Genomic DNA, 18,066 nt, shown 5'->3' with positions numbered 1-18,066 from the left:
TTCATTTCACTTTCACTTTATTTCATTTCACAGAGATTTGTCCTAATGGATTTTCTGACGATCCCTGCCTTTAATGGCGTTTGCGTTTAATGGAGGTGCGTGTGCTCACCCACGACTCGCGCGTTTGTGTGTGTCTGGGGTGTGCACACGTGTGTGTGTGTGTGTGTGTGTGTGTGTGTGTATGTGTGTGTGTGTTGGTGGGTTTCTGGGTGTGTATGTACACACATGGTTTTCTCTCATATTCCATCTTTCTGGCTCATGTTTGCCTGTACATAATTCATAAGCGATGAGCCTTGATGCCTCCACCTGCGAGGCTTAAGATAGGGAGCTGCAATCGGGCCGTTGGGCATATTCCTCCCCTTGCCACAACGCAAGGAGAGACAGGACTCAGGATGGATAGAAAAAGTAGGATTGCAGCTACTCTTCCCCACGCCCTGAAAAGTAGTCCTCTGAGTGAGAGAGTGAGAGAGAGAGAGAGAGAGAGAGAGAGAGAGAGAGAGAGAGAGAGAGAGAGAGAGAGAGAGAGAGAGAGAGAGAGAGAGAGAGAGAGAGAGAGAGAGAGAGAGAGAGAGAGAAAAAAAAAGGCAGATGACGGAGGGACTCAGTCAAACGGAGACATTCAAAGCGATACCGAGCCGCCACAGAGAGGAGAGAGAATGGGAGATAAGAAGGGGAAAGGGAAGGCTAGAGGATAGGCGAATAGCCTCCGTGTCTCCCTTAATGGCCATGTGCGTTCTTCCGTCCCCCCCCTCCACCGAGAGCAACATATTACCTGCTTCCTGCAGTGCTCCCTGATAGCCCGGCCTTAACATTTGGGCAGCTATTATTTCTCTCGGTGGGAGTCTGATTCATTCTCTAATTCTCTTTCTTTCTTTCTTTCTTTCTTTCTTTCTTTCTTTCTTTCTTTCTTTCTTTCTTTCTTTCTTTCAGTTGTGTGTCCGGCGTGTCTTCCCTCTCCGTGTGTTCATTTAGGACTCCAGACAGGCGGTATTGAACGGCTCAGTATGATTGCCTCATGGCCCACTTGGGGCCGGCAGGGCAGGCATTCCACAGCCAAAGCTCAATTAAATTCAGTAAATGTCAATTGGTTTGTTATGCAATATCAACAAAGACATCGAACGCCCCCTTATGACACTCGGGCACGCACACAATCTGATGCAGTACATCGGAGCTTGCATCCGGTTTGTATCGTATCGGTGCGCTCTTAAAGGGCTGCTGGCTTTTTGGCGGCTCAATGGCTCAACCCCGCTAGCGGGCTAGCCATGTGTTTCAGTGACCCCGGGTTCAATCCCCAGCTGCGACACTTGGTCCCCTCTCTTCCACAGTCCACACCTTTCCTGGTCTCTCTCCGCGGCCCTGGCCATAACGGCACGACGGCGCGCCCATACAAAGACACTTCCAAAAGCTGCAGTGTCCTACACGTCATCCACGGCATGTCGGCTTGTCGGCTTGTCGGCTTGTCGTGTTCCAACGTCCGATGCCAGGATCCGGTCTTCACCAGGGCTGTTAGGGGGGGGGGGGGGTCCTGCTGGATGCTGGCTGGGTGGCAGGGCCTGACAGGCCCTGCTGCAGCTAGTGGCAGCAGGCAGGCGGTCCTGGGGTGCTTCATCACGGCGATATGGTTACGCTCGCAGCACCGCTGAGACAGCATATGGGTAAAACAGAAGGCTACACTTCAATAAAAGTCTAATTTATGGTCTCCAAGCTTGCTCTCTCGCTCTCCCGCTCTCACCCTCGCTTTCTCTAGCATCACACACGTATATGTGTGTGTTGTATGTGCATGCATGGGTGTCTATATGCAGATTTGTGTATGTGTGTGTGTGTGTGGGGAAGGTGTTCACATGGTGTAATGAGTTCTGATATGCGGCGTGTATTGCACAGGCACAATGCTGTGTGGCTGTGTGGAGATATGTACGTGCATGAAGATATCTACGTGCGAGGGTGCGTGTGAGCTTAAGGGGCGATTATTGAGATGGATGACTCTGGCTGTCTGCCATGGATAAATTAGATGGAGTGGCTGGGACGCACATGTTGATGTATAAAACTGCCACGCGTCTTCCCATCCAGTCTTGGCTTCATCACAGACCCACCAGGGATTGTCCTCAGAGTTTCCTCGTCTAACTTGATAAGAAATATGCGTCTGGCTCTCCCTGCTCTGCTGTCCTCTGCAGTGTTCCTCCGCAAATCGGATTGGGTTTGGGACAATGCTCAATCCTCCAATTTGAATGTACTGAGCATATGGCGGCAATTGAGTTTCCCGTCTTGGAATCGATAAAGTTGTCCCTTCTATATTTATTCTTTCGTTCTTTCGTTCTTTTGCTCTTTTGTTCTTTCTGTCTTTTGTACTGTTGATGGGCATGGGCACGTAGCTGGTGGATTTAGTGTTGGACTCTCAGCTGAAGGTTCTGGGGATGAGCCCCAATTTAGCCTCCCAGTCTAACCTGTAGACATCCCCGAGTACTTCCTGTTTGTAACACTTGGATGTTGACTAACACACCACTTCCTGTTTGTAACACTTGGATGTTGACTAACACACCACTTCCTCTTTGTAACACATGGATGTTGACTACAGCACCACTTCCTGTTTGTAACACATGGAGGTTGACTAACACACCACTTCCTGTTTGTAACACTTGGATGTTGACTAACACCCCACTTCCTGTTTGTAACACATGGATGTTGACTAACACACCACTTCCTGTTTGTAACGCATGGATTCTGCTCTACCACTCTTTTCCCTGTTGGTTCCAGTGCCAAAGGACCCCAGTCCCCAGTGGAGGAGGGTGGCCTGGAGCCACGACTGCGCCCTGCTGGCCTACGCCGACAGCACCGGCACCGTCCGGCTCTTCGACCTGATAGGCAGCGAACTCTTCCTCATCCCCCCGGTAACCACGACCACGCTTTCTCCGACAACGTCAACCTCAAAGCGTTTTTCAATACCACCATCCTTTCCCTTCTTTTTGTGTTGTGTGTGTCTGTGAAATCATAGAAACGTCTAATCTCTCGATAAATGGTTGTTCTGTGGGATACCTGAGTTTAATTTGCCAGTCGTAAAATTTCATCTTTCATCAACTTTCATCGCTAATTCCAAAGTCTGGGAAATGCACACCTTGACTAAAAAGTTCACTTTCGGTGTCAACCTCCCACCGTCGTTTTAATATTGTGTTGGCATGAAAAGGCATCAGTGTAATTTGGCACCAGCATAGCTCTTATGAGACTGTAGGCTTTCCGCCATAAACCTGTGAAGGACTCAGTTGGAGGTATGGTCTATCTCTTTTGTTGAGGCAATAATGCATATTTGTGAATAATTAAGTAAATTGAAGCAATTAAGATAATCGGTGTATAAAACAGTTGGAACAGTTGTTTTCAAGTAATCTTGTTCACTTACTTAAAAGCAAAGTGGGTAAAACTAAGAATGGCACTAATAATCAAAAAAACAAACAAACGAAACACATAAAAATGCTGGTACTAATTTTTTTTTTAATTGCTTCAGTACATAACCTAAATATACTAAGCTGTTTATGTGACAACGAAACGACAACAAGAGCATGCTGAAATAGAAATCGACAAGATTTCCACTAAATACATTTTCCACATAGGAGACAAGCAAAACAATGTTTGCTTTTAATGACTTTAATCAATGCTAAATGTATTTCACACACCTTGTAAATTGTCTATTTGATAGTCACTTAATACAATGAATCATCTTAACCAATCCCTTTTTTATGGGCATGCAATGTGATCCTAACGGCTATAAACATTTTGCTATGCTCTTCTACCGAGTATCAACTTAATTCTAAAAGTCCTTATTACACTGGTAAGCCTGTAAAATCACCCCTTAAGGACTTTTGGATTGTTTGACAATGTATTGTTACATAGGCTTAATATGTGTGCAACTGAAAACAACAAGGCCATTGCAGGAAGATTTTTTGCACTGACAGTAATTGGCTAACAAATAACAGGATGATATAGTATCCTTTTATTTCAAATATGTCATAAAGGTAATGGTATTAAGTGAAAGGTTATTCAAACAGCCCAAATCATTTAAGGACCTCACCTTGTTCTTCAATTGAGTTATAAATGAAAAACTTAATAGAATCACACACACTTACACACACGCGCGCGCGCATATGCACACACACACTTACACACACACACACACACACACACACACACACACACACACACACACACACACACACACACACACACACACACACACACACACACACACACAATGGGCAGAAATTTAAAAGTCTATCTGCCATTCCTCCCCACTCCCCTCCACTTTCAGAGACTCTCAATCTTAGGGCTTCTCCTATCGCCTCCTATCACTCTGCTCTGTCTCTCATTCTTTCTCCTTATCTCCCTCACCTCTCAATCTCCCGTTGGGTGATAGAAAGCACACTTCTGTTCTTCTCGTCAAGCAAGGCTCACTTTTCACTTTTTTGGAAATACTTTAAGATCTTCATTATTATATGCCACACATAACCAAACTGTCACACATGAATGTGCGCGTGCACATACACACACCCAAGTCTGTGCGATTTACTTTCAGTGTTGGACTTTTTTGGACTTTTTTTTATCTAGCTTGTCTCCCTTAAGTGCTGTAAGTGCTGCAATTTTATTGGCTGAGAAGCCGGTTTAAAAAGGTGCAGTTGATGGAGAACATTGAGCAGCATCTTGATTTGACCCTCCTCCCCTGTCTCTCTCTTCCGCGCAATCTGCCCCTCATTGTCTGTTCTTATCTCTTTATTCCAGCCTTCGCTATTCAGCTCACCCATCACCCTCTTTTAACTTGTTCTTTATGTCCCGTTCAATACAATTTACATTCGCTATAAGTCTATAAGGTTATGGCTCTCTGCATCGCATCTGGAGGCAGAATGCTGTATATATTCAGACTAATTGTTAATGCTGTATCCCTCGGTGCTCCAATCTGTCGATCCGTTTACCTCCCCTCTCCTCTTCTTAAACCAAGCTCTCATTGTCCACTCTCTCTCCCTCTTCATCCAATTGTCTCTGTCTCTGTCTCTCTATGTTGATCTCTTGCTCTGTCTCTGTCTCTCTGTCTCTGTCTCTCTCTCTCTTTCTCCCTCTCTTTCTCCCTCTCTCACCCCATTCACTCTCCCCCTCTCCCCCCTATTCCTCAAGGTGGTGAGCTTTCCAGGAGATTTCAGCTATGCGGCGGCAGGCCTGATATTGCTGGAGTGCACGGCCGGAGCCCAGTGGTCGGCCGAGCTGCTCGTCATCACCTACGGGGGCGGGCTCAGGAGCTACCTAGTCAGGTGGGTGAGACCCTGGTGAACGACGTCAACGTTTGATCGGTCAGCCAAATGATTAAACGTCCACTTAAACTGTGTGCAGGGTTCTAATTAATATTGGTTTCCAAGTGGCCGGTCCTCTTTCGTGTACAATCTGTGCAGCAATACATGAGACGGACCATTGTGGGGACCGGCCCTTGATTGTGCATGCTTGTCTTTTGTTAATCCCTGGGGTGAGTGGCAACATGTTTAATTAGCAGAGGTTCTGCACGCTCGTTGTTATTCAAGCAGTCTTTATCACGACACTGGTGGACGTGCAGGCAGTGTGTCTGTGTGCTACTTTTGTTTCCCCCACGTTGATTTGATTGCCATTTCTTCTGGGATTTTCAATTTAATACTGTTAATTAGCTGTAATGGATGTTGGATAGGATTTAGAGTGTGCACGGAATCTTAATCAAACCTAAGTAAATATCAATGAACACACACTACCGTACGCACACACATAAACATTAAGAGCACTGGTTTTCAAACATTGTATGTGTTCGACTTTCCTGTATGCAAATGTGCTTATTTAGTTTTAATTGACTAAACTCTTGTTTTGTGTGTGTGTGTGTTGTTTTGTCTGTCTCTCTTTACATACTTTTTTCATCTATTCTTTCCCACATTAAGGATGTGGTTGTTCCTCCTAGACGTCAAGTCAAACTAGAATGTGTCATCTTTCTTGGCAATGACATACATTTTTATGACAAGTTCGGTAAGAACTGGATAATAAATAAAGTACTACAGTATGATGCAATGCACCTGACGTTGTTGTAATCTAAAATATGAAGTACCAAGAAGAACTTCAGACATTTTCCTTGAAAGGTGCGGCAGGGATGTACCCCTTTTTTGAGTTTTTATTTTACAGTTGTGACTTGTCATCCCCAAGTCTCGGAACGGCAATGATGTGATGTGTTTACATCATCAAGTCTCACTACTGGTACCCCCGCCCCCTCCTTGCCATCCCCACCTCCTACACCTTCCCAGATTCACTTCTGATTTGTGCGGCGACGGGGACATGACGGGGACTGATATGTGTCTGATGTCTATGGTGTCTCTGATGTCTCTGTCACCCCCCCATTGGGTTGTGTAGGGAGTTCATCTCTGTGCAACTAACTATCAACCTCTGTCTCTCTCTGTCTGTCTGTCTGTCTGTCTGTCTGTCTGTCTGTCTGTCTGTCTGTCTGTCTGTCTGTCTGTCTGTCTGTCTGTCTGTCTGTCTGTCTGTCTGTCTGTCTGTCTGTCTGTCTGTCTGTCTGTCTGTCTGTCTGTCTGTCTGTCTGTCTGTCTGTCTGTCTGTCTGTCTGTCTGTCTGTCTGTCTGTCTGTCTGTCTGTCTGTCTGTCTGTCTGTCTGTCTGTCTGTCTGTCTGTCTGTCTGTCTGTCTGTCTGTCTGTCTGTCTGTCTGTCTGTCTGTCTGTCTGTCTGTCTGTCTGTCTGTCTGTCTGTCTGTCTGTCTGTCTGTCTGTCTGTCTGTCTGTCTGTCTGTCTGTCTCTGTCTCTGTCGGCCTCCTTGTCTGTCTCTCTCTGTATCTCTGTCTCTCTCTCTTTCTGTCCCTTACTCTCAGTGTTGGGGCCAATCCCAGCTTCCAGGAGAACCACAGCTTTAGCTTCTCAACCCACTACTCCCATGGGATCACCTCTGCCATCTACCACCCCGTCCACCGGTAAATATACAGTATAATAAGTACTCTCTGGTAGTAATCCTAGCAATGCATAGCCTCCTTGTATTACCTCACTTCATTTAAATTAGATTTAGTCATGGTTTTTGACTCTCAGCCAAAATGTTCTGGGTCCGTACCCTATTGTACGCAGCCATGCTTTGAATAAAAGTGTCCGCTTAATAGAAGACAAACAGGATTACCTCCGTTATAGCTCTAGGGTGGCCAATCAAAGTAATTGACCACCAATTTCGAAATGCCAGCTCATGTAAATCCTGCCTTACGTGTAGCTCCCGCGTGTGTCCAGCACTAGGGGGCAGTGTTGAACCAGACTGCAGCCACGCCGTCCACAGTAGGGCTTCTCCTTGTATCCCTGGGTGGTTTAACCTCTTGTTTCACGGCTGATGTTTGTACATCACCGTAGTCGTTACGGCGTCGTGAGGGCCACAGACTTCAAAGGCCCTTTGTGTATCAAATGAGTTGTGTCGATGTTGGCCAAGCTCGATTGACCCGCACAACATCAATATGTGTGTGTGGGTGTTTCTCTGTGTGTGTGTGTGTGTGTGTGTGTGTGTGTGTGTGGGAGCAGACTCTTGCTGGTGGGGGGGTGTGAGGCAGGAGATGAGAGTGTGCCCATGGCCTCCGGCTGCGGGATCACAGCGTGGAGGGCTCTGTCTGGTGCTCCACACTACAAACAGGTCACCAGCTACGAGGAGCACGTCAACACAGTGAGTCACGCGCGCCGCACGTGCGCACGCACAGAGAGTGACGCACGCACGGCATCGATGGTTAATTATGTGTAGTCTGTGTGGATTACTTTGTGGTGCCTTTCAAGTACAGACATAAACGGAAGCTTAATGAGTCATGTGATGTGTGCCCTGTGTTCAGACCCAGAAGAGGGGCTACTTCAAGATCCCCAGCTTCAGGTTGTTCTCCAGGCAAGGCGATGAGAAGGTAAGGCCCTCCTTTTCCATTGTATTGATGCGTCAGATGAGCCTCCATAATCACGAGTCCACATGAAACCCTTGCATGGGAGGGTTTTCCAAATTCATGAGTTTGTTTTAGATGCACCAGCAAAAAAGGATTTTAATCTCAGATCAGTGGAAAGCAAATGCATGAGTATACACATTTTAATTGCATTGAAGCTGATACACAATAATACATTGGGGGAAGACGGATCAGATCATTCAGAGCTGTAATTGGTTGTCGTATGCAATGATAATTGAACAATACAAGCAACTTGCATTTGTTCTTCACTTGGCTCGGCTCGTGCTTGCCAAGGAAACGCTATATACATCTTCCCGGAGTCCACACTTCATTCCAATCACAGTGCTCGTATTGTTTAATTACAAACTACTCAATACTTCGGAGAATCGGTTGCCACTCTAGGAAAGCGCTGAGTTTACACTCATGTGTTTTCCGCTAGGGTGTTGAGCAGGAAGTGTGGCGGCTATCAGCCACAGTGTCTACTCGACTGCCGCGTTTCAGAAACGGCCGACCATCTGGCCTCGAATCACAGGATTAAGCGTAGACGCACCGTGAAATGCAGAATTCGAAAACACACCAGGTTGTCAAAACAGAGATGGAGTTGAGAAAGAAAATGTGTTATGTGTTCTTGAAACTTGACATACGAGTTCTCAGTGCGGATCCGCATTCCCCTTCCAGTGTGCGGATTCGTCAAGCGCCTGTCAACCTTGTAGGTATGTGTGTGTGTGTACTAGGGATCGACCGATACTGATTTTTTAGGGCCGATACGATGCCGATATTTTTTCATCAGCCTTAGCCGATACGCCGATACGCCGACATTTATTGAACTTCAATATAAAAAACAATATTTAACAAATAGTAAAAACAGGTGAAGTAGAACAAGTAAGAACAAGTAGATGAACAATATTTAACAAATATTAAAAACAGGTGAGGTAGAACAAGTAAAAAAATAAAATAAAAAAATCGGCGAAAATCAGCTGCGTATCGGCCGATACCGATACACGTAAAAACCGCGAATATCGGCCGACCGATATATCGGTCGATCCCGTACGCGTATGTGTGCTCCCCTATACTGTAGTTCTCTGAATGCACTGTGTCCCCATATGGCGTAGGACGGTGTGTTCCGCATGAGCCTCAGCCCTGACGGCGGCGTGCTGGCCGTCATCCACTTCTCTGGACGCCTGTCACTCTGGGAGATTCCCTCCCTCAGACAGAAGGCTGCCTGGAGCCAGGACCAGCAGGTGAGTTATCCCCGGTGGGGTGGGGGGGGGGGTGGGGGTGGGGGGGGGGGTGTGGCCGTTGGGCGCCTGCACAGAATGGGTGGGTCCTTTCAAGTGTGCCTTCATTTAGGCATGGATAAAAAAACGAAAGTATTCTTATGTATATAGTCTACAACAGAACCTTGGCTGATGCTATTTGTGTGTGTGTGTGTGTGTGTGTGTGTGTGTGTGTGTGTGTGTGTGTCGGTTTGTGTTTGTGCTTCTAAGTTTTCCCTCAACCCACGTCATTTAAAACATCAAACACACACCCAGTGTGTGTGTGTGTGTACATGTTCAGTTGATTAATCTCTTTAGCCCCCCCCCCTTTCCCCCCTTCCCCCCCCCCCCCCCCCCCCCCCCCCTCCATGGTCCTCTCTCTTCCTCCTCTCATGGCCGCCTGCAGCCAGGATTTGAGGAGATCAACCCCGAGTGGAAAACTTCGCTGGAGAAAAGGAAGAAAATAAAAGGTACCGTTGCCCCCAGAGGGGGGGGGGGGGGGTGGTCTAACCGAGCCTTATCTGTGCTGCTGACACAGGCAGCGCATCGCCCCCCCACTTAATGCCGCTTCACACGTCTTATTCACAGAAGGATGTTCCTGTTTAGAAGGGAAGCAACACAGGCTCTGCTGTGAGACGCATAGGACAAGAGGCAGACGTCAACCTCTGCGTGTGCCGTGTGTGTGTGTATGCGTCTGCGTGCAATGCGTACGTTCCCAAGTGTGCATGCACTGGAACAGCGTGTGACCGGTCAATGGCCTAGTAGTCAATGACCGTCATCAATAGCAAAACAATCGTCTAGCATCATGCCCTCACTCCGCCCTCCCCCCCCCCCCCCCCAGACAAGGAGCAGTACTATCCGTTGATGGACGTCAACTGGTGGAGCGAGGACATGCTGATCCTGGCCCGCTGCTCTGGCTCGCTGACCGTCTCCTCGGTGCGCTCGCTGCGCAACCTGCTGGGCAAGTCGTGCGAGTGGTTTGAGCCGTCGCCGCGCCTCACCCCCGCGCACGGCGGCGGCTTCCTCAGCCTGGAGGTACGCCGCGCAAAACGATCTCCCTGGTGCTACACGCTGTGTGTGTGTGTGTGTGTGTGTGTGTGTGTGTGTGTGTGTGTTAGGGCCCGACCGATATTGATTTTAGAGTGCCGATGCCGATGCCGATTATTTTCAGAGAAGAATTACGATTACGATTTAATCGGCCGATTTAAAAAAAAAAAAAAGAAAAAAAAAAAAAAAAAAAAAAGCATATAAAACGTAGTTTTTGATACCTTAAATATACTTTAAACACTTTTGACGAATATGTGAATTGAATGCAGAACCTTTGAGTGTTTTAGAATACATTTACAGTCAAAAATGTGTGTAATTTAAAATGTAAAATAAATAACTAACTCCCAATGTGCTGCGCTCGTGAGCCGTGACTAACACGTGCGTGCTGAGCAGTATGGTCTCACCGTTAGAGTCTACAGTATAACAAATTAACATGGCCTGGGACCTAAAGAAAAACAGGCACAACATGCTCAAACAACGCGTCTTGTGTACATTGGTGAGGTGAGCGCGCAGCTGCCTGAGCGAGCGTGCTTTCATGTTGTACGGTAAAATTCAATCTCCTCTTTTTTACTCCAGCTAAAGTTGTTAGTTAGCAAGGCGAGTAGGAGCGCAATCTGCAGGATACTAAGCGCAATAACATTTATAAAAAATTAAAAAATTAAAAAAAAAAAAATCGGTTGTAATCGGCGTCTTTTTGGCAGATGTCGATTATTTTCAAAAAGGCTATAATCGGCCGATTAAATCGGCAGGCCGATGAATCGGTCGGGCCCTAGTGTGTGTGTGTGTGTGTGTGTGTGCGTGTGCCTGCCTACACTCGTGCATGTGCTGGGATTTATGTGGGGTGTTTGAGATTGTGTGTGTGTGTGACGTGTACGCGTGCCGGGACTTGTGTCTGTTGGGGGAGATTGTGTATTTCTTGGTGTGTGTGAGATGTGTGAGATGTGTGCGCACGCATGGATGAACAGGTGCTTGATTATAAATCGTACCGAGTCTCTTTAGTTTGAGCCTTTGTCACGTCACAATGGCACGGTTATCATGGTAATTATTGTAGCCATGAGATGAAAAAACGATCTTCACCGTGCGATAATTTGATCTGTTGCATTGTGTTGAGGGTTCCAGTGTTGTCCTCCTTGTTATCAACGTGCTTCCTCCTCGTTTTAACATGCCTTGGTCCATTCCAAGTCCTGGTGTGTAAGTCATGTGGATATGTGTGTGTTTTGTGCGTGTACGTGGGCTACGTGTGATTTAAATGTTGGTCATAACATCTGTTTTTTTGCGATAGATATGAGGAAAGAATTGTGTTGCAAAGGTCAATGTTTTCTAAAGTAGAATCTTAGAATTAAAAATACATTATGTTTGCCATTCATTTAGTGTTCGCCTGTCAGTGTGTGGGTCTGTTTAATGATTTAAAGAAGCCTGATGCTACTGGAATCCATGTGTGCCTCGGTTATATGAATATATCTGTTCTTATTTTAAAACTTTCATTGGCAAATTTTGGGTTGCTTTATGTTGAATGCGGCTGCTGTAATGACAACCAAGTGTGTATGTTTGATGGTTTTTGTGTGTACGTCTGTGTTTGATGGTTCTTGTGTGTATGTGTTTGTTTGATGGTTTTTGTGTGTGTGTGTGTGTGTGTGTGCATGTGCGTGTGTATGTGTGGGGGTTCTAGGCTATCCCCGCCATCAGCTGGCAGGGATAATGGTAAAAGGAGTGTGATGATGAAATATTTATGTCTGTTCTTTATCCCCCCCATAAAGAGGCAGATATCTCATCACCATGCTGCTTTTATTTCCCCCCCCCAGTCCTCTTCTCTCTTCACTTTCTTCGGATTCGATGGGCAAAAAAAGAAACATTAAATAGAGGCTGCAACATCAGGGGGGGGGGGTGGAGAGTGATCCTGAGCTAAAGACGGCTACTCAGAGAGAGAGAGAGAGAGAGAGAGGGATGGAGAAAGGGAGAGAGGGGGGGGGTGTGGAGAGGGGTAGAGACAGGGAGATAGGGAGAGGGAGACACGTATAGATAGATAGACACATTGGTAAAAAGAGAGAGAGAGACGTATATGGAAATGGAAATACAGAGAAAGACATAGACAGACTATGAGAGACGGACACTTGGAGAGATCGACCTAAATGGAGAGAGACAGACCCCGTGCTAGAGAGAGACGGTGAGATAGAGAGATAGACAGAGAGGGAAACGGAGCGAGAGACAGAGTGTGGGAGTTGGAGAGGTTGAGGGAGGTCTGAGATGAAGCCTTTTAACAGTTGCCAACGTCAAGGAAATGTTTCAACAGCCTTGTGCACCGTGGAGCGCACGGGCCTGCGTGTGGATGTTTTTGCGAGTGTGTGTCTGTGTATGTTTGTGTGTATTTTTGTCGTGGCTGTTAAAATCTGGCTTGTGTGCATCGATGCACGCGCACGCAGGGCAGTGTTCGTTTGGCACAACACTATGGGGTCTGTCGGTACTCCTCATTGATTAAGGCGCTAAATGTTTCACAGGTGCTAAATGTTTCAGAAGCTTTGGAATGCAGCCCTACCAGAGGCTCCAGCGTTTTTAGTGCTGTATTGTAAAAACCTGCACCCATATGCAGTAAATTAGATGTTTTAATATTTTGTAACTCCATGATAACGTTGAGGCTGAATCTTAAAAAAATTGCTGAAGGCTAGAAAAAATATAGCGTGAAAGACTGCGATGTTGAATGATTTACACCTTAACTTAGTTGGGTAGGTGTTTTTTTTTCTTTTCACTCTTTTTTTTTTTATATTGCATTATTCATTTACATTATTCATCAGTTTCATCCTTGAAGCAAAAAAAAAATACTGCTGCACCATCACACATCACATTGAAAACAGAGACAGCATCTTGGCACCACACAATAATTATTTCACATTATCATTTCATTATTTTATTGTCCGAGCCCTGCAGCACAGCTTTATTTTGAAAGAAGAATTATCCTCTTAAAGTTTCCCAGCCAGGTTATCTCTGTTTTATTGATTCTGCATCTGCTTGCATTCGGTTCTAACCCCACACCGACCCTCACCTGTCTCTCTTAAATGCATTCACACCTGTCCCCCACCTATTGTCTCATCTGTCCCCTCACCTGTCCCCTCACCTATTGTCTCATCTGTTGTCTCACCTGTGTCCTCACCTATTGTCTCATCTGTTGTCTCACCTGTCCCCTCACCTATTGTCTCATCTGTTGTCTCACCTGTCCCCTTACCTATTGTCTCATCTGTTGTCTCACCTGTCGTCTCACCTATTGTCTCATCTGTTGTCTCACCTGTCCCCTCACCTATTGTCTCATCTGTTGTCTCACCTGTCCCCTAACCTATTGTCTCATCTGTTGTCTCACCTGGCCCCTCACCTATTGTCTCATCTGTTGTCTCACCTGTCGTCTCACCTATTGTCTCATCTGTTGTCTCACCTGTCCCCTCACCTATTGTCTCATCTGTTGTCTCACCTGTGTCCTCACCTATTGTCTAATCTGTTGTCTCACCTGTCCCCTCACCTATTGTCTCATCTGTTGTCTCACCTGTGTCCTCACCTATTGTCTCATCTGTTGTCTCACCTGTCCCCTCACCTATTTTCTCATCTGTTGTCTCACCTGTCCCCTAACCTATTGCCTCATCTGTTGTCTTACCTGTCCCCTTGCCTATTGTCTCCCTTGTCGTCTTCACCTGCCCCCTTATCTGTCGTCTCATCTGTCCCCTCACCTTCGTTCTCACCTGTCCTGTCACCTGCATCCTCAACTATTGTCTTAACTGTCGTCTCAGCTCTCGTCTCACCTGTCCCCTCACCTATTGTCTCCCTTGTCCCTTTACCTATTGTCTCACCTGTTCCCTATACATGTCCATCTCACCTGCCCCCTTACCCTTCATCTCACCTGTCCCCTCACCCCTCCCCTCACCTGTCCCCTCACCTGCTCGTCTCCCCTCACGTATTGTCTCACCTGTCCACTCACCTGGCCTCTCACCTGTCCACTCACCTGTCGTCCCCGCCCCAGTGTGAGGTGCGGCTGGCCCCGAAGCGCGGGCGCCTGGAGAGCTCCCAGAGCACCGGCTCGAGCCACGGCGGCGACGACGAGTACGGCGACTCGGACTCGGACGACGAGTCCTCGGCCAAGGCGCGCTACTTCGGCTACATCAAGCAGGGCCTGTACTACGCCACGGAGATGGAGCGCTTCGCGCCGCCGCGGAAACGCCCGCGCACCGTGCTGAAGAACTACCGGCTGGTCAGCCTGAGGTCCACCACCCCGGAGGAGCTGTACCAGAGGAAGGTGGGTGACCCCCCCCCCCCCGCCCACCCTACTGACCCCCGCCAGGGACAGACCTAATGCAAGGCGTTTTGAGTAGGGATCGACCGATATATCGGTCGGCCGATATTATCGGCCGATATTCGCGTTTTTTACGTGTATCGGTATCGGCCGATACGCGGCTGATTTTCGCCGATTATTATTATTATTATTTTTTTTTTTATACTTGTTCTACCTCACCTGTTTTTAATATTTGTTAAATATTGTTCATCTACTTGTTCTTACTTGTTCTACCTCACCTGTTTTTACTATTTGTTAAATATTGTTCATCTACTTGTTCTTACTTGTTGTACTTCACCTGTTTTTACTATTTGTTAAATATTTTTTTTTATATTGAAGTTCAATAAATGTTTATTTAAAAAAAAAATAAAAATAAAAAAACGCTCAAGAAAGTCCGTATCGGCGTATCGGCGTATCGGCTAAGGCTGATGAAAAAATATCGGTATCGGTATCGGCCCTAAAAAAACGGTATCGGTCGATCCCTAGTTTTGAGTCTCACCATGTTCCATCGAGTCACACTGATTTTCTACCAGGGCTGTCAGACAACACGCATCAGAATCATTTTGCTCCCAATTCAACGTGTTGAAAAAAAAGAGAAGCTCTTTAGTGAGCTCCATTTCTCAGATGAGTCATCGTAAAAAAAAAAAAATCAAACTTTCCCTAATAGGGTTTTTGCTTTGCATATTTGGCAAAAATATTTCTCTTTCAGAAGTATGTCTAGCAAATATGCCGGGCTTGGATCTCTATGTGAAGTTTCATCTCAAGGCTCTTTCATTTGAACAATGGTCCCATCACAATGGCATAATAACTATTGGAGCATCTTCACCTTATGTGGATTGATCAACTGCATTGTATCTAATGTGCAAGTGTTGTTTTCCGTGTTGTCTGTGAACTTACTCTTCGTTTTAGCATCCCCTCAGGCTCATGATGATTTTCTGAGAGAGCACATCCCGCACAGGCTTTAGAGACGGATGATAACTTGTAATGCACTTAGGTTTCTCATGCCAGCAATCACTTTTAGAACGGTGCGTGTCACATTTGTTATTTTACTTCTTATTTTTAATTACTAGCCATCCCCTTTTGTAGAATTGGAACGGCTCGTATGTTCTTGTCACTTGATTTAATAACATCTGAAGAAAGTCATACTAATCCATGTGGACACTGATGAAATGACGGAGGGTTTTTGATCTGCAGAAAACCGGTTTGTCACCGAACCAATCCAATGCCAGCCCTCTCAAGTACTTTGTTCGCTTAGATCAGACGCGTGTGTCTGTGGGCGCGCGTTTGTGCGCGTTTGTATGCGTGGTGCGTGTGCGTGCGCGTGCGCGTGCGCGTGTGCGCGCGTGCGTGCGTGCGTGCACGTGCGTGGGATAGAGAGGCGGCGGGAGGGGTGTATAAAAACACGGCACGAAGCTCTTGTCTGCTTTAAGGCTATTTCTCAGTCTCAAGGGGGTTGCTGTGAAATGCTAATTGCTACATTAGAAATATAGCTGTTGTTGTTGAGCGCTACAAATTGCACGGCACAGACAACAACATGCTCCATCATGAAGTGTGTGTTTGTGTGGGGGGGGGGGGTTTGGTAGGAGGGGGGTGTTAGTGCTGCCCATCAGTCATTTTTATGACCCGTCATCTGGCGGCCCCTTCGTCATCCTCATCATCATTAGCCGTCATTATTCATCCCTATCAATCCTGACGGTGTGGAATTACAAAGTAGTGGATCATTATTATCTCCTTGTAACACTCCACGACGTACCCCGACGCCGCGCCCGCTCGGCCCTCGGCCTGCCTCACTGGGTCGGGGTAACATCTTGTACTTCAGCAGCTCTCTGTGTGTGTGTTTGGGGGTTCCCAAGTGTGTGTGTGTGTGTGTGTGTGTGTGTGTGTCCCCCAAGGCTTCATGCATTCCATTCCGGTGCGAAGCTCTTTATTCAACACGCACGCACGCACGCACACTCATAACCTCCTAGCATAACCGGCCAAAGTTTTGTAGTCCTGTGTTTTGACCTGCAACAGGAAAAAAACCAATAAAGATCGCACACGCACACAGTTGTCGGTTGTTAGCAGAGCGGAACAAGTGTCTCCAGGATATTTAACATCATGTCAGCCCCCTTTGCATTCCGGTGCCCCCCCTCCCCACCTCAGTAGGCTGAATGAGCAAGACTGGCAGGGCTACTAACGCTTTTATTAGGTGGATCCAGAGGGAGATTGGAATCGCTTTTGAAGTCCTCCCACGTGAGGTTTAACCGCGTGGGTGCCGGTTATTGCCCTGAAGAAACGCCAGTCTGGCTAATGTGTTACTTTGCACTCCCACACTAACGGGCACACACGCGCGCACGCGCTCGCTCGCACACACACATGCGCACACATAGAGTCTTGAGTGTGTGTGGTGTTCGCACACACCCAGCTCACGCTCCACACAAACATACCGGCGCTGAAGCACATTGCGTGGGGGTGTGCCGGTGCGGAAATGTCATGCACTTGTTGGAATACATTTATTTTTGTGAGACGGGGAAATATGAAAAATGAGAGCTTCCCTTAAAATAAACTGTGTGTGTGTGTGGGCGCGTGTGTGTGCACATGTGTGTGTTTCAGATTGACAACGAGGAGTACGGGGAGGCCCTGTCTCTCGCCCACGCCTACAACCTGGACTCTGACCTGGTCTACCAGAGACAGTGGAGGAAGAGCACTGTCAGCATCGCGTCCATACAGGACTACCTGGTAAGAGAGGGAGAGGACATGAGACCTAGAATAGGAGAGAGACAAAGTGAGCGAGAGGGAAAGATGAAGAGTGTTTGGAGGCAGATCCATTAGAAGAGTGAATGAGAGTGAGGGAAGAGTAGGAGTGGGCGAGACATCTGGAGGGGGAGGGAGATGTTGATTTCTTTAAATTATTTATTTACCAACTCCAGTATTCTCTTCTTTGTATACAAGATACATGAATGCAAAATCGATGAGCAGCAAGCACGCACTCAAATGTAAAACTCGACAACCCCTCTCCCTTAACCCGGACTCACACTGACACGCTCTCTGTGTGTGTCTCTCTCTCTCTTCTTTCTCTCGGTCTATCCGTCTCCCTCTCTCTGTCTCTCGCTCTCTGTTCTCTCCCTCTCTCGCTCGCTAACTCGCTTCCTCTTACTCTCTCGTATCTCCCTATTTTCTTTCCCCTCTCCCTCTTTCTCTTGTCTCTCCCCACCACCCCCCTCCCTCCCTCATGTCTCCCTCTCTGTCTCTCTCCCCCTCCCTCCCTCCGTCCCTCCCTCCCTCCTCCCTCCCTCATGTCTCCCTCTCTCTGTCTCTCGCTCTCTCTTCTCTCCCCCTCCCTCCGTCCCTCCCTCCCCCTCCCTCCGTCCCTCCCTCCTCCCTCCCTCATGTCTCCCTCTCTCTGTCTCTCGCTCTCTCTTCTCTCCCCCTCCCTCTCTCCCCCTCCCTCCGTCCCTCCCTCCCTCCTACTCTCATGTCTCCATCTTGTCTCGTCCCCCTCTCTCCCTCTCTTGTCTCTCCCCCCTC

At 47.2% G+C, this 18,066-nt stretch overlaps 1 protein-coding gene across 1 annotated transcript in view; it reads left to right on the top strand.

Annotated features, from left to right (window-relative positions):
* The window catches only part of nbas (NBAS subunit of NRZ tethering complex), a 98,102-nt gene that overhangs the window by 4,677 nt on the left and 75,359 nt on the right, over window positions 1–18,066 (top strand). Inside the window, exons 7-17 of the mRNA XM_060042390.1 lie at window positions 2,752–2,885; window positions 5,152–5,285; window positions 6,868–6,966; window positions 7,550–7,688; window positions 7,849–7,914; window positions 9,060–9,188; window positions 9,610–9,673; window positions 10,045–10,238; window positions 14,251–14,523; window positions 17,152–17,357; window positions 17,469–17,481. Of these exons, the coding sequence (XP_059898373.1) occupies window positions 2,752–2,885; window positions 5,152–5,285; window positions 6,868–6,966; window positions 7,550–7,688; window positions 7,849–7,914; window positions 9,060–9,188; window positions 9,610–9,673; window positions 10,045–10,238; window positions 14,251–14,523; window positions 17,152–17,357; window positions 17,469–17,481 (1,451 nt within the window). The remainder of the gene's footprint in view (window positions 1–2,751; window positions 2,886–5,151; window positions 5,286–6,867; window positions 6,967–7,549; window positions 7,689–7,848; window positions 7,915–9,059; window positions 9,189–9,609; window positions 9,674–10,044; window positions 10,239–14,250; window positions 14,524–17,151; window positions 17,358–17,468; window positions 17,482–18,066) is intronic.

This window comes from Gadus macrocephalus, chromosome 21, assembly GCF_031168955.1.
Source record: "Gadus macrocephalus chromosome 21, ASM3116895v1".
Classification (NCBI taxonomy): domain Eukaryota; kingdom Metazoa; phylum Chordata; class Actinopteri; order Gadiformes; family Gadidae; genus Gadus; species Gadus macrocephalus.
Note: the sequence above shows the minus strand (reverse complement) of the source record. Positions and strands in the feature narration are given on the sequence as shown.